Here is a 17129-nt window from a genome sequence, read left to right on the forward strand (position 1 = left end):
ACAAACGAAAAATACAAGAAGAGAAATTACAGATTCAAAGATTTTATATTGGACTGTGTAGAAAAATGACTGAACCAAACAAACAGTGTGGAGAGGGAGAAAAGTCAAGGAATGAAGTGGATGACGAATCTATTGGGTCAGACTAGAGTGCAGTCACGCCTCCGCCCTCGACCTTGAAAAGACCACCAGTGAAAGAGCCAGCAAATCGTCTAGAGGGTGGCTTGAAAATTCACAAAATGGTCCATGTTCCTAACAGTAACAATAAGAAGAATGGTGCCCTGAGAAAGTGTCGCGTGAGTGCTAATCACAAGGTTAGAAAAGAAACAAGTATCATGTGTGCAGGCTGTGGTGTGGCTCTCTGCAAACTTTCATGTTTCAATGTTTATCACACGAAGAAAAACAAATAAAGAGGTGTGGAAAAGCATTTATTGCATAAAATATTGTATTTTAATTAGTTCCTAAAAATTTCGTTTTTAAAAACCAATTTTTGTTGAAGTTGTTTAGGAAAAAGTAACAACATGCATTTTAGCGACATAAGGTTTAAAGGGCCTGCCAGGACAGGGGTGGGATTTAAATACCCTTCACGCCAGTCAAAGAGTTAATGTTCATGGCTATATGAAGTTGGTTTCACTTACTTGAGCTGAGAAAACAGATGCTCGCCATCACCAACCAATGCCCTCTCCTTGCCATCGCCCTTTCGGCGATAGCCTCAGGCTGAACTCTCTGTCACATGATATTATTCAAAAGTCAAAAGGCAAAAGTTTCTTTGATTAAGTTTTCTAGGGTTTATATAACCTCTCTTTGCTGATTCTTCGTGTTCCGGGTATGTTGCCCTGCCCATTCTGACGTGATTTTGGCCCCCCTCATTGGTTGCCCATCGAGAAGGGGTTGACTCTTTCGGGTCTACCGCCTCCTCCGACTCAGCGTTTTCCTGTGTGTATACGACCTACTTCATATAGCTTCTTCCTCAATGTCAGCGTTATTACGCTGCCGTGCTAGCATTCTAATGACTCAGGCATTCCCTGTTACAATTCTTTGTAAACCTAAGCTTCCTGGTTCGTTTCATCATGGCTATTTCTTAATCTTACAGTCTAGCTACTATTATCCAAATTTACCCAAAAACTATATCTACATGTACGTAACCTTAGCGGCATTACAGCCTTTAAAACAACATACACAATAGGTAATCTAATAAACGAAACGCGACAAATAAACCCATATGAACAAAGCGGTATATATAAATTAACATGCCAAAGCTGCCAAAAAGTATACATCGGCCAAACGGGTAGAAATCTAACAACTAGATACAAAGAATATATAAGAAATATAAGACTAAACAAAGACGAATCGACATTAGCCCAACACGTTACACCTGCCCAGCACGCTGCCTTCCTCACAGTATAGTGCCTCGGCTAAATTCAGGGTCATCAGTCTTGTATCTCAGGGGTACACGGGTGTTGGCTCACCTTTTCTTTTTTAAGTTTCTGATTAATTAACTTTATTTATTCTATGTAGAAACTTCTCTTCCTCGTTAGATTGCGTAATATTTCTTTGAAATCCAATTACATAAATCAGCGTTTATTAACAGTTCACAATCTCTTTGATAATGCTGCCGGAGTTCACTCTTATTCACTGTCCTCTTAAATGATCTTTTACTCGCTCGACTCACTGACCTCCCGAACGACTCTTTACTGACTGACTACTCGACTGCGACTTCCTCAACTGACTGACCAACTGCTTTCCACTGAACTCTACTCCTTACCAACTTGAACTCCCTCACTGACGGACTTCTACTGACTCACTACCAAATTACCACCGCCGCTGCTTTTAAAACCTTCTTACAGCGATCTCGAATTTTCTACTGGGGGGCTATATGACCAAGCGCAAGGACCCCTTCCGGCCTACACGCCTTCTCGAAGCTTCCATCGACAGGTCCTTCACCTGCACAGGCAAGGACGACGGAAGGGATACCTACCCCCCCCCAAGTGCAACACACTCACTGACCTCCCTTTAGCCCCTCGTAACAAAAGGCCAGTTCAGAGGACATTGATCCCTCCGGAGCATCTTATTTCAATAGCTAAACTTAATCGTTACGTACTAACAAATAAGACATATCCGTGAAGGATGCGTACAATTACAACATACTAAATAAACACCATCAGTACGGGCAGATGACAGTAATCATGGAAATGACTGAAAGAGCTAAAAAAGGAGGCATAATGAATATAAAAGAGGACTTCCACATATATCACTTTAATAAGTTCAACAAACTGATAGAAGAACAAAAGCATAAAAAAGAAAGTAAGAGCCAACGTAATATGTTCGACCTTATAATACATCATCAGAACACGCCAACACTAACGTCACAAACACAACAAGTATAAATCATGCGACACAGCACACTCTAGAACAGTGAAAACACAGCCAGCCACGAACAAATACTGGGAGACATCTAGGTAGGCCGAAACAAATTAAATAAATATATATATATATATATATATACTAGCTGTGCCCGGCCACGCCTTGCTGTGGCTCAGTCTGCCCGTTCTTCCCCAGTTTGATTTACAATTACTTGACGCATTGCTTCCTCTCCGCAAGTACGACGACCGACGTTTGATCTTCTGCGAGGCATTATTTGAATGAACTAAAGCAGATCAATTGCACTGATGAAGAAAAAAATGCTAGCAACGGGCCACTGTTATCGTGTTTCAATGGAAGTATACGCTGTTCTAGCGTTACTATTGAAACGACTGCTGGATTTCAACGCGATCGGTGAAGAACTTTCGGAGATCTTCGATAAGAGAAAATGAACATTTACATTTTTATTTAAAACTCTTCAGAGCTGGACTATTATAACCTGGTTTTGGACTCAATAGAGGGCACGATCTGTTGTTAGCAATGGCCCACTGTTATTGCGTTTCCATGGATCTTTGATAAGAGAAAACGAACATTTACATTTTTATTTATATAAGAAGATAGATAGATGAAAACGACACAGCCCAATTCCAAGGCAATGTCACACGAAAAATTAAATCAAAATGAAAATAAATCGAAACTGTTTATATTCGGCGTTGGCTATCCCAAGACTAACTCATTCGGCGCTTACCTCCAGGCTCTCTTCCGTATCCCTTGGCATCTGCCCTGAGACTGGCTGCTTCTTGTCCAAGGTGGGCTATTTATACCTCGGCGGATGCTGTGATTTCACTTGGAATCTCTTGTGATACTTGTGAGCTCGTGATACTCGAGACACTCGTGATACTGAACAGTCGCCGGAGCTAAACTCTCTTATACATATAGCCAGCGCTCAAACGGGATTGGGAATACCTTATCGAAGAGTCAGTTTCATCTGTTGCTTAGGAAATGCTAGCAACAGCAAACTGTTATTGCGTTCCCATGGAAGTATACGCTAACTGTTCTTGCGTTACAATTGAAACAACTGCTGGATTCGGAACATGTGGTAGGTTTTTACCTGTTTTTACCTGTCACGGGTGTAACATCTACATAATAGGCACACAAAAACACCCGGGTGTTCGAATGCAACGTTGTGTCAAAATTTTGAAGCGATCGGTGAAGAAGTTTCGGAGATCTTAGGTAAGACTCAAACGAACATTTACATCTTTATTTATATAGATACACTAGGGTCACTGAAATAGTACAATACCCATAAGATAGACAGGCGGCACAAAATCTGCCCCATACAAGAAGGACGATAGGAGTACGGACACGAAACTACATGGTTTAAAAAATTTTAACTATTGACAATAAAGGTTTTTTAAATAACATCTAGAAACTTTTAAAAACTTTACAACACCAGGAAGCTGCTGTGATTGTGAAACGTTTGACTTTATACGTACTGTGCATTATAGGATATAAGTGTATGTATTTTAAATCAAAGCACCTATTGTGATGGTAGTTTCCAGTTTGTAATGATGTTCCCTCTGAAAATGGCCCATAAGGACCGAAACATGTAAGGGAGATAAGCTTTAATGTAGTAAAACTTACATGTCACATTGGATGGAGTGGTTTGTATTTATAATTGTTAGTGTGATGGACCAGAATGAAACAAATCAAATCTCAATTAAAATTTGAATACCTAGAAAAAATTAGCTGAAAATACCATGCACTAATTCTAGTGTTTGTGATAAGGATTTCACACTGAGTACACAGCAGCAAACTTCAGCTGCCTCCACAAATAACAGGACAGTATACATTCAGCACTGTAAGCTGTTCTCATGAAATGCTCTAAATTTCGCCTAATACAGCTTCAGCAGTATGGTCACATGCCCATAAGTATCTTTCAAACTGAGTTTCTACACGTACTTTCCAAGAGCAGTTTCACGTGGTCTGGTCGTGAGAATCGTGGGTGAGCATCACCATCATCATCATCATCATCATCATCTGAAGAACTGTTGCCCTCACAGCCTGCCACCTCTGCTGCCCGTCCATTGAGAATGTTACCCACTGCTGTCTTATGTGTTGGCTTCACAACCACCTTCAAAACAACCATACAAGACTAGCATCAGAGGAGCTGAAGCAAAGACCCCAACACTTACGCCCCTTTAGCTGACGGACCCTAGACAACATTACCACACACTGCATGCATAAATGTTACATGAACTGCAAACAGCTATCCATCCATTAAACAACTGACTCTAGAAAAACAGATGAGACAGACACCAGCAGATATGCTGCCTTTCAAATCTGGGGCAGGGGAAGAACAGACACAGATCCTCCTCCACCCATCATTCTCATATCCGTGGGCCTTCCCCCCTCCCACTATTCTTCTGACTTCATGTACAATGCAGGTAGAGTGGATGGAACAGGGAACCTACTTGATCCCCAACCACCCAAGCATACTACACTGTAATGATATCAAATAAACGCTACCACGCAATTGTGAAGACCACATAACACTTCTGGGAGTGATGCTGTGTAGTCCAGTACAGTCACCAATGTTCTGAAACTGCTACCTCCACCTTTAGGGCAGAAAAATCTTCTGCCCTGGAAACTCACATCCCAAAAGACAGTTACCAATGTGACAGCCTCAAACCCAATATATAGTGATATGCTTTACCACAAGTTCTGATGGATCCTCCATTTTATTTTCATGTTCAGCAGCTTCTATTTTCTCTCCTTCTTTTTTCACCTCCTTTTTCTTCTTCCTCTCTCTGTCAAGCAGCTTCATGATCTTCTTACTCTGTGTTGACTTCTTCACCTGGAACACTTCTCCATCATCAGCTGAAAAAAAGAAACATCAAACACTGTATCAACTGCTGAAGCTGTAGTAACACTGAAGTAACAAGATTAACTCAGGCGTCACTTATTGGTTCATCTGCAACAACTCAGATTTCTGTATCTCTACACAAACCCATAACCTTAGTACCACCAGAATAAGTAAGCAGGCAAGCAACCACGCACACCACACTCTAACCAGGAACCAACATTGGATAAGCTTGGAAGTAGAATTCCAGCCCTCTCACTGAATTTTTTTGGGTATATTTTAATTTATTCTGATTACACTTATGCACTGCTGGTACCGATAGCAAGTTCGCTCACCATAGGTGCCAACACAGATCGGTGAGTTATGGTGGGCGGCGTTTTTATTCATAACAAACTGGATTCAGACTGTTCAATTCCAATCCCAGGTTCTACATTGTGAAACCAAAAGCATCGTATGTTTACATACGATCAGATATATTACTGTAATTTCCGGCATACTTCAAACTTATTCATGAAAGATTCATAACCCTCAAATCAACAACAAAGAGTAATAATTAATCGGTGTTTCCAGCACAGCAACACTTACATACAGTGCCCGAACAAACATTAATTGCGACATATGTGGGCATGAAGTTACACATTTCAGACTCCATGCCGCATTTGACATACCTTCATTCAGTTCTTCTTCAAAACTCAGGACGGTTTGCTTCCGCCTTTCCTTTTTCTTGTCCTTTATTTTCGTTGTTACATTAGTTTGTGGTTGAGCGATATTTTCCTCTTCTTCGACTTCCATCTTTTTCTCATTTTCATCGCCTCCTTCTTCATCTTCAATGCTTCCAATAACTCTTCTTCTTATATTTTTCTTCGGCTTCTTAAACAACGACATTTCTCACGTACCACAAATAAACATGGCCGACCTAACTTTCGTACTCCGCATCGGTCCGCAGTGCCACAGAGAACACAGAGAATAACTGCCGAGCGTTGCCGAGTCTATTACCATTGTGGGAACCGTGGGAACTGCCCACATTCAAGCAAGTGTGACAATGCAAGCTTCATTGCTTAGCAACGACAAGTAAACAGCGGTTGCTAGGCAAAGCCTACACTACCATGAAGATGGAAGCAATATGTTCCTCCAAAACGCCGTTTCATTTTCACTGTATGACATGCAATCATCTCCCAGAAGCTAGAACTACTGCTGCAAGAGTACCAAATCCTACAGAACAAAAAACTTAATCTTCCAAACCCTGAGGGAATCCTGCCAGGACTCCACTGACAAAACAACAGGCTGCTGGACTGTCTAAATATGGAAAAAGTATCAAAAAGGAACAAAATACGAATATTACAGTCTGCTAAATATGACAGGCATATGTGTTCTTCACGTAATGCATTTCCCTAATTTGTAAAGAATGCTTAGTTAGCAACATCATCTGGCTTTGTTGCTTATGTAAAGCCAGGTCCAGACTTATTGCATATCCCCATATTGTATCAGTGTGGACGGTACCCCATATCCTTCCTTTGCAAAATGTTGATAATGTGATAGGCAACGGGCTGTTCACTCGCCTGGCGGTCTTCTCCTGTCACAACAAAGGGACGACACGCATTGCAGTGGTGCCAGTCTGGACATGCAGGCAGTTGCATCGCGCTTTGCTCATCAGCTCCACACAAAAGACAGTTGGAGTGTAGTCATCACCAGTGTGCGTTCTTGTATTTTTGATTCTCTGCTTATACTCTGAATGGAGTGGAGTAAGGAGAGCATTATATTGTAATGTGTTTCGTTACTGAATATGCCGTAGAGATCCTTAATTGGTTTATTGAACAATTTACAAGTAACGGCTACAATTACTTATCACACAGTTGCGGGGTTTCACACTTTATAACCCTAATCGCATTAATCTGTTACCACTGTTGCGGGGTTTCACGATTTATAACCCTACGCGCAAATCAGCTCACTCTGCCTTCAGTAGTCTACACGTTTACAGTAGGGGAGCTAGGTATCACTGTATCACACGCTCCCAATTACACAATCGCACACACGTCCGGTTCTTCTTTCCGCGACGGCTGCTATACTCCAACTGTAGTCGGCTCACTGGAGAACTGTTGATAACACACTCGCTCGACTACTACTTAACTCGGCGACTGCTGCTATATGTCAACTCGACTCGGCGACTGTTACGTTACAACTCTCAGAGGTAGCTCGAGGACTAACTCGGAACTGTCTTCGGCGATGGCCACATTACAACTCACTGCTTGTGGGAGGGTGTTCTCCGTTGCGCAACATGTCACAATATATTTAACTGATGAATATAAGAAGAGGGTATGATTTGGAATCCCCGAAACAGAGAACATTACAACAAAACAAAAAAGCAGGACACATGGGAGGAGATAGGAAAGGAACTGAACAGACTGATTGACTGACTGAAAATTTAAGTCCACCAAAAGATTGGATCCATTGCATACTTTCCTACTGGCACAGATTGGTGATATCCACAAACGTCATGATTTCTTTCTTCTTTCCTTTACAGCACAGAGAAGATAGATGTACGCAGCTGCTGTTACCATCAGGGTAGGTGTAGTCATTGCTGATTGAAATCTGGCTGAAAACTGAGATTCAGCTCGTAATTTCTTTGTTGCCTTCTTGGAAGGAGAAATCCTGTCGCGTTGCATCGGTTGATACGCAACAAGTCTGGACGCAAAATTTTGCTGCGTTTCATTCAATGATACACGACAGAGATACGCAACAAGTCTGGACCCGGCTTAACACTTGCCACTGACTACATTTAAATAAAAACAATTACAATTTTCTATAGAAACCCTTAACACATAAGAAGGTATGAAGGAGATGGATGTGAGTACAGAAATTTCTAGGATCAACAGATGTATGGTGAAGTGAAAAACAAGAGCATGTTATACCTGAACCAACCCAGGTCACTTCCATAAAACTGGGTTCTGGTGCAGACACAGGCAGAAACACTGACACTGTGGCAAGATTTTGCTTTAATAACAACTATATTTGTACATACAACTGCCAACCCAACATTTACAAAGACCTTTAAAAAACATTTACATCTTGAGGTAACAATTACGGCCCCATGGACAGTGCACCAATGTAAAACATGGCTTCCATCAGTAAACCAAGAGACAAGGCCCATGGAACAGGGCCTGTGGTACCATAGTACACTAACTTCTAAATATGAAACTCTGTTTATAAAGTGCAAAATGAAGATGCCCCATTAGCTGCGGGCATCGTTGACTGTTGCTGGGACCTGCACCTCGAGCCCACTGAGCTCCTTAGTCATTGTGATCTGGCAACCCAATCTTGACCTGAAGCAAACAAAACAAAATGAAGCTGTAGAGTCTGCAGTATGAAAAGCAACATACCATAATTCCTCTGTCACCAAACCACTCTACAACTGGTTAAAAACAAAAATGTTCTCATGAGAACTACTGCGACCAGAGAGAGGTCCCATGGATCAATCCCCCTCCAGTCATCAAACCATACTGTTCACAATGAATGTTGGTGGGGTGGGGGTGTGAAGGGAATACAACAGTAGGCAGACGGGCGGGTGAGTCTTGGGCATAATCTTTCCTCCCCATGCACTTCATTCCATGGAGGCAGAATGAATCCTACTTTTGGTCAACATCACTTAAACAAGAAAACTGAAAGAGGGCTATCATGTTCGTGAGAACAGACCTTAATATTAAAACATCAGTCTGCAGTGCTGTCTCCATCCCTGCATAATGCTTTGTATAACAGTCTGCTGTGACGGGCTGGCCCTCAGCAGTTCAGCTGACCAATCTACCAAGCAAATGCTGTTCACAACACTGCAATCTCAGTTTTTAAAAGGTTTATCTGAAATATGATGGCTCAGTTGATCAAAAAATTCCCTGTATGGAACTGCATTCACAAGAGCTTGCCATTGGTCCCCATTCCAGGCCAGATGAATACAGACAACATCCTACAACTACATATCATGACGGTAGGAGTCCCACTGCTTAATCAAACACCTCCCCAAGAACAGGTAGGAGAAGAAGGCAGCTGATGGAGGAAATCGGTGAGTTTCAGGCTCTTGTCACTTTACTGTCAAGGAAAGGGGTGCTAGCACCAATTAGACAGATGGCTGGGAGGGCACCAGGGTCAGTCTGGACACTGGAAAAACCTCCCACCCATGCTAAAGTTCAAACCTTGATTCCTCAGTTGTCCTGCCCACACTATACTGACTGATCTACCCTGATTCATATTCATTTTAATGTTACCTTCTCATCTACACCTAACACATTGATGAAAACACATGTAGACAGATATTTTACATAAGACATGGAGTTCTTAAACGTTTGCAAAATAGTAAACAGTTTCCAGCCACTAAAACATACAAGTTCAGTGTTTTCTTGTCTCAAACAGAAAGCTGCAAAATAACATAAATGACAGTTCTACTGTGATTTGAGCAACACAATAATTGATATAATGATATTAACTCCGTCCCAAGTGCAAACAATATATTATGTGTCCTTGATCTTGCTCCTTTACACTACATGTTTCGGCCTAAGACGGCCATCATCAGGTGTATAACACTCATGTTGCTGTCATACTGCACCCAGCCCAAAATTTAACATTTAAAAACACTTTCCTTGTTATTATCAACATCTACTTCGTTGATATCTGTCTGGTTTGTAGATTATTTTACACACATTAATTTTGACTTTCCTGTAGTAGCACTATAAAATCTTTAGTTATAATTTTAAAATCCTTTAAAATTTTTCTCTAAATTTTAAAATTTAAAATTGTTAGGGTTACTCGCCCTATGTCTAAAGTGCTGCAGCGGCTAGTTCTTGTTTCCACACTGTATAGGTGTTATCTGTAATATACAAATATATTTGTATTACTATCTTATGTATGTGGTGTTTTCTTATGTGTGTATATTGTTATTTGTACTTACCCTGTGTAGTCTTTCTGTGTGCGTGCCGCTGCTATTCTTTACTACGTGTGCTGTCTGATGTACTGTGTGCTGAGTTTTATGTTTGTGAGTGTAGGGGGGGAATGGGTAGTGGGGAGAGGAAGGTACCGTTAGTCTGTATAGATTTCGTGTATCGTTTGAAATATGGGATTGTGTGTTTCTATGTGTGTATCATTCATGTGTAGGCCTTTCTTACTTATTTTATATATATGGTATTTCTCTAATGTATTCAAATGTCTGCCCTTCTTTCCCGTTGTTACAACTTCCATTACCTCTGTTATTGTTCCGTATGCATGTCCTGTATTTAGTATGTGATTTGAGTACCCGGAATTGCTATCATTATTTCTAATATCATGTATATGTTCTTTATATCTAGTGTTAAATGTTCTGCCCGTTTGCCCAATGTATTTTAAAGGGCAATCTACACATTTCATTTGGTATATGCCACTTTTATTGTATTTATCTAATTGTGGTTTTTGTTTGAGTATATTTTCTATTGTGTTTCGTGTGCGGAATGCTACTTTTATCTGTGTGTCTTTGAAAAGTTTTGTAATTTTTCTCACTTCTTTTGTACTATATGTAAATATATAGTATAGTATATATCGTATAGAGTGCAACAGGATGCTTAAATATAATATTGTAAACATGATAATGCTTGCATTACAACTGTACTGGCTCTATAAAATATATCAGGCACTGTATAAAAAGTCCATACAGATGGGCTCATGGCTCAAGTACTGTAAAATTGTTTGCTGCCTTACAGGAATACCTACGTGTCTGTAAGGTCATATGCCAAGTCCAGCATATCCAGCTCCTCATCTGTGGGCTTGTCAGGTAAGCGGTCAAAATCTTCCTTTTTGAATATAAGATGGCATGTGGAACAGGTCAGTGTGCCCTCACACGCCCCATAGCCTTCCAGGTCAACACTGTTGTTCACTACAATATCCAACAGGCTATCACCTTCCTTGCCCGTTGCTTTGATTCGCTCTCCATTTGCCCTAATAAACGTGACTTCCACTCTGCAATTAGGAACCCATCCATAAATAATTGCATCTCTCAACACCATAGCCAGGGAGTTTACACCCCTTGGCTATAAATACAACTACCCATTTCTAAAACACTATCATAAAGTTACTATCCCAAACACCTGGCCAACAAACTTACGCTTGCTTCTTCGGCAGAGGCTGTGTTTTTGAAGAACACTGTGAAGGTGCTGATGTATGCTGATACTTCAACAGCGCGCTGGATAAATACTTCAAAGCGCGGAAACTTGGCAAATTCCTCGAAAATGCTACGACGTTCGCCATCTTCAGAAGCCTTCTTGGACTTTGAATTAGCTCTCAAAGTGAAACAGAATATGAAAAATCAAACCATTACTCCCCTCCTCCTTATCGATAAAAATCGTTATCACTCAGGTAATATTTGTCAAATCATTATTACACGCACAAGATAACAAACCCAAAACACTTCCAACAGAAAATGACGACTCAACTCCGTGTGATTCTCATTCATACTCATTAACATTAATTCAGCTTCTAACTGCGGTAACGTATTAGCAAGTGGTTACGACAGGTTACTGCTGCGAAATAAATTTCTCCTCGTTCATCTGCCATATGCGCCCTACCAGGATTCTTTCTGAAAGTTACTAGGTAGTACTAAATTCGTCCGGCAGAATGCATTTCGAGTGGCGTTTGTGCTGCTACCTCTCGGAGGTGAACTTACACACCATCTTTCAACCTATCGATTCGTCGGAAGAGGAATGTTTTTGTACACTGTAACCTCTGCCATCTGTTAACAAACCTACTGTTCGAAAACGAAAAATTGCCACACCAACTTAAAGAACTAATCTGTTGTATATTTATAATGCATCTTACTAATTTCATGCGACTCTTATATACGGGTTTCGTCTGGCCTTAATTTGTGCGAGAATGCGGTTCAGTTATTCTTCTTCAGTTCCATTTTATTAATTTTCTGTTCTCGAAGAAGGTGATGTATCACTGTTTTGTCATTCGCATAAGAAGTCTTTTTATCTATAAGTAAAAAGGGGACAACGGGAGAGTTTAATTCGCTCTTTTTTAAGTTATTATTAATAAGTTTATGATAAAGGCAAATACTTTTGTGTTTCTCCTTCCTCTTTACTTCATAGCACGGGAAATGAAGCCTGATACGACTTCAAGAACTGAGTCCATCTTTTCCCAGGTCTTCCGCGATTTCTGTTTCCTTGTCATTTGTGCTGTAGCACCTGTTTCGGTACCTTTTCGTCAGTCGCTCTGTCCACATGGTTCTTCCAATTGTCTCTTAATTAAACACCGCGCCATGAAGACGCACGTGTGAGTGGAGTTACAGCTCAGTTCTTAACTTTCGGCAGTAGATAGCTGGTCAGCTTCACGGCCTGGCCGCCTTACCATGGATACAAGAGTGGGTGGGCCCTAAGGAGAAGAGAAAAATATCAGTCGGGAATCGAACCAAGATTCTTCTGTCATCTAGCCCTTAACGTAGTCACTACACTGACCGAGGTGCTCCAGTACCAGGACTTAATTAAATAATTTTCCTGGGGAGTAATGCGCGGCCGGCGCGTAAGGCTGACAACCTTACCGCCATCTTTGAGCCGATTGTCTAGATAATGTGCGACCCTCAACGTCTCACAACCTTATGGGCCTTCATGGCCTCTTACAGGGATAGCTTCACTTTCTTACTTTTATTACCTCACAGAAAACACCCCACGTCTCCATTACGAAGGAGCAGCACATGAGACACGTGAAAACTGCGACAGGCTCTGAGCGACACACGGGATAAGAACTGAGGAGGTCAAGAACATATTCTGATACCCATGCTAATGTAGATCTAATTCTACCCTCTTCAACAGAATGAGATACTTCAGCGTGTAACTTTCGGCACATTTCTGCCATGTTAACCTCATTAAAAGCTGTGGTTTACTTCAGTGCCTCCGGGAGAATGTCGGGAAAATACTTCAATTAAGTCATGCCGCCTCCTTCCGAATCCTTTCAATTCCACCACTCATCCATCCATTCAACATTACGTGTACATACTCCAGCTGCTACACGCGTCGTTAAAAATATTGCAATATATTGATGTAAAATTGGATCTAACATTTTGTTTGTGGGGTTCGAGCTATGACATGCGCAGATGCCGTCACTTTGTTGTGTGCTGCTAATGTTCCTGCTGTCGCTCTCGTGGTAGAAACGGAACTTACCCGACTAGGGGTGCCACCACATGTCTATGCAAAACTGAGCCCAGAGGTTTATTAGCTTTCAGAATTACCTCCCATAAAATGTTATGTCTACACTGGAACAATGGGCTTTTGTCCCGCGGAGGAACAGGGATGCCAACTTAAATATTTTGAAGTCTGAACCTTTTTCATAGTGCATAAGTAGTTCATGTGCGCTAACAGGGAAATTTTGCACTCACAGAGACGGCATGTAAACAGCTGAATACTCGAAGCACTCAAGTTCAACATTCAAATATCTGCTGAGTCCATGCAACGGAATTCTTCCTGAGAAGATAAGTCACTCAGCTGGTCAGAACATTCCTCTCCTCAAGGTTCATTACCTTGTTCACAACAGCGCACCGCTGGGCTGAATCCTGAGCCAGTTAATCTCAGTCCACGGTGATCGTCACCTTTAGAATTAGCCGCCCATTTACGTCTTGGCGTCGGAAGTGCTCATTTTACTTCCACATCCCGTCCATGCCCTTCCTGTTGATGTATTTGGCGAGTTACGAAGTTCGTTGCTATTATTATTTGCGTCAGCACGAACACAGCGCGGGCCCCGAGGCTGTGCAAGGCCACACTCACCCAAATGTGCATCACGGTCGGCACAAAAGGCTGGGAATGCGACTGTCAGCTATTTCCATGACCTACTCTAACACTGCGCCGCAAACATCTCACGCAGAACGGATGGCCGCGTTTATCTTATCCTTGGCGCCCGCTCTACATCCGGCCCGTTCTGTGCTCAACCAGTAGTTACATACGCAGTTTTTTTTTAATATTATCACGGTAAAATAAGGTAAAAGTAAAGTTGTTCCTGTACTTAACTAATTAAGCACTACGCCATGAAGGCGTAAGGGGGACTGGATGTATAGGCCCACGTTTCCTTGACCTGGGCACTAGTTGGAGTTGAGTGGACAGCTTCACGCCCCGGCCTCTTTACCCCCGGGGAAAGAGCCCCCGGTACCCATTGGATAGGAGGTTAGGTGGACCCCAGAGCCAGTATTGACGACAAGGAAAAGTGAAAATTCCTGACCCCACCGCGACTCGAATTCCGACCCCTCGGCCGTAGCCAGACGCTATACCGACTGAGCTATCCCGGCTCCATTGATCCTTGGCATTGAGGGAGGTATATAGACTGAGGGTGTTTGAGAACAGGATGTTGAGGAGAATATTTGGACCAAAGAGGGATCAAGTGACAGGAGGTTGGAGAAAACTGCATAATGAGGAGCTTCATAACCTGTACTCTTCTCCAAGTATAATTAGAATAATCAAGTGAAGGAGGATGAGGTGGGCACGGCATGTAGCACGAAAGGGGGCGAAGAGAAATGCATATAAGATAGTGGTGGACAAGCCAGAAGAAAAGAGACCACCAGGAAGATCAAGACGTAGGTGGTAGGATAATATTAAAATGAATCTTAGAGAAATAGGGTGGGGTGGTATGGACTGGATTGTTCTGGCCCAGGATAAGGACCAGTGGAGGGGTCTTGTGGACACGGCAATGAACCTTTGGGTTCCATAAAATGTTGGGAAATTCTTGAGTAGCTGAGCGACTGACGGTTCTTCAAGAAGGGCACAGCCACACCATAAACTGCAGCGCTTTGTTTCATGTCCTCGCTTTAGCGCCTCATCCCTTTGCAGTTAATCCCTCCCGCCTGAGGCGAGAACTTCCTCGTCGGGTAAGTTCCGGAGTCCGGTACAAACATATGGGCAGACCCGAAGGGTGGTGGGTTTTGGGGCTCTGTGTATCGTTCGGGGGAACGTAACGTTTCGACAACTGGATCTGTTTCCATCCTCAGGAGGGGGGAGACACCTACTCTGTTGCGTCCTTTAATCTTGTGCTTGGTTTGTTGCACGACATTTTCACATCCCTTCTGTGTTAGTTTCAGCCCTGTATATGCCTCATCACAATTTTTATTGAACATTTTCCTGTTGCCTCCTTTCGACAATGCCTGAGCTCAGGATTTACATAGCTCTACTGGATTTGACATGGGCTGTCTACGCATAGAGGTTAGCTCTTTCTAAGGGACACAAAGTAGGTGACTCTCACCTCACCTGAGGACGGAAACAGATCCATTTGCCGAAACGATGTTCTGTAGTTTTTAGAATACCGGACGATGGACAAAGTCCACAAGTCCAGTATTTCGGAAAACAGATGGACCCGAACTGCTTGTCCCCCCCTCTAAAGTATGGATTATAGGTGGGGGGGGGGACTTGCCCCCACTGAAATTGCGGAACAGTTTGCAGATGTATCCAACTTGTCTATGGGAATTTCTGGTTGCCTGGGCTCAGGTACTACTGCCCACAGAGTCCTATTGTCCTAGCTTTCATGACGGCTATTCTACCTGTTGTGAACGGGTGTGAAACTTGGTCATTCACTGCAGGTGAGGATCCGAAAGTGTTGAATGCTCTTCCCTCCGATTAATACAGCCTACTGTTACTGTGGACAAATTAGGGATGAGATGGTTAGGAATGTAGCACGCATGCGGACTTGAGAAATGCATAGGTTATGGAACACGAACTTATTTGTATCTCCTGACTGTGTTCAGGAAGCGCTCTGTTCAAATCTCGGATAGGACATCGTATGTTCTCGTATGAGGATTCCTCAGTCGCTCCAGGCAAATATCGGAACAATATCTTGACTATTGCACTACCGTTTCCTTCCATATACCTTCTAATTCATCAGGCCCATCCTGCGCTGACAGCGCCGTGTTAATGTGACGGTGTAGTCAAGGTCCTGAGGACGGATACAGTTGAACGCTGGTACTCACCTACCAGACTGTACGGTATCATCAACATGAAGCTTCATCGCCACTATAACCTCAGCTCTCACAGAACAGGCCTGCAGACCTGTGGAAGGCGCCTGTAGAAGACCTAGAAGTAGATAGAATGATAATATTAAAACAAATATGACAGAAATAGTAACTATTCTGTGAGAGCGTGAAGATAATTGAACTCTCTTGGATATGGGGTTCTCGGGGCAGTGACTACGAACCACTCTGCTTACTGCTTGAAGACGGAGGCAGTATCTTACTCCGAAACGTTGGACTGTAGGGCGTGACATCCAATTACTGAACTGCCTCCTGAGGCGAGCCCACTGCATTGGCATTTGTGGAGTGCACCCCCCCCCCCCACCACTCCACCCCACGCACACGCCGTCACCCCCGACACGTGGCCACAGCAATTAGTGGCGCCCCCCGTCGCGACGCGTGGCCACCGCTCTAATGAGATCAAGGTCAGGCATACGTCAGCCTCGCTGATTACACGATTGTTGGCCCTCACATTCTGTCTACACTGCCTGCCCATCTGTTGCAAATCGGCGGTCTTTTGGGACCCGACCTAAACAAGAAAATACGGCGTCACAGCCCTCTCCAGTCGACATGTTGGTGCCATTTGAACCAAAAGCCTACTTCGTGCCTCGCTGATGCCTTTTATTAGCGCAGCTCCATAAAACTGGCTGAGCAACCAACAGTTTCTCGACAACGATACTGCCCGACGAGACAGTAGGCTCACGTAATGCTACGGCAGCTGCATTAAGCAGTTAGTTCAGCGTCGCTTCACTTCCACCCGTGACCGCACAAGCAAGAGTGCACTAAGTCACAACGGGCCTGTTCCCTTCAGGTCTGATTTCAGGGCTACAGTCGGACCAGCGTCGTTAAACAAACACCGTTGAAATCTGCTCTACGGATCCCGCATTCGGTGGGCTTGGATGCAGCTGGCTGAGGACAAGG

The 17129-nt window shown here is 42.9% G+C and overlaps 2 protein-coding genes across 4 annotated transcripts in view; both read right to left on the minus strand.

Moving 5' to 3' along the window:
- LOC111866093 (PAX3- and PAX7-binding protein 1) overlaps window positions 1–6272 on the minus strand; it is a 28137-nt gene extending 21865 nt beyond the window's left edge. Inside the window, exons 1-3 of the mRNA XM_023854676.2 lie at window positions 5890–6272; window positions 5075–5238; window positions 4321–4492 (exon numbers count right to left, since the gene is read on the minus strand). Coding sequence (XP_023710444.1) covers window positions 4321–4492; window positions 5075–5238; window positions 5890–6106 — 553 coding nt within the window. The 5' untranslated portion in view covers window positions 6107–6272. The remainder of the gene's footprint in view (window positions 1–4320; window positions 4493–5074; window positions 5239–5889) is intronic.
- Window positions 6273–8194: 1922 nt separating this feature from the next.
- LOC111866112 (adrenodoxin-like protein 2, mitochondrial) overlaps window positions 8195–17129 on the minus strand; it is a 43143-nt gene continuing 34208 nt past the window's right edge. For 2 of the 3 annotated variants that reach the window (XM_023854713.2, XM_023854714.2), the window contains exons 2-5: window positions 16170–16272; window positions 11337–12601; window positions 10946–11191; window positions 8195–8541 (exon numbers count right to left, since the gene is read on the minus strand). In XM_023854713.2, the coding sequence (XP_023710481.1) occupies window positions 8451–8541; window positions 10946–11191; window positions 11337–11479 (480 nt within the window). In that variant the 5' untranslated portion in view covers window positions 11480–12601; window positions 16170–16272 and the 3' untranslated portion in view covers window positions 8195–8450. The remainder of the gene's footprint in view (window positions 8542–10945; window positions 11192–11336; window positions 12602–16169; window positions 16273–17129) is intronic. The other variant, XM_023854715.2, reaches the window with a different exon arrangement.

Source organism: Cryptotermes secundus, unplaced genomic scaffold (genome assembly GCF_002891405.2).
Source record: "Cryptotermes secundus unplaced genomic scaffold, Csec_1.0 scaffold318, whole genome shotgun sequence".
In the NCBI taxonomy this organism is placed as follows: domain Eukaryota; kingdom Metazoa; phylum Arthropoda; class Insecta; order Blattodea; family Kalotermitidae; genus Cryptotermes; species Cryptotermes secundus.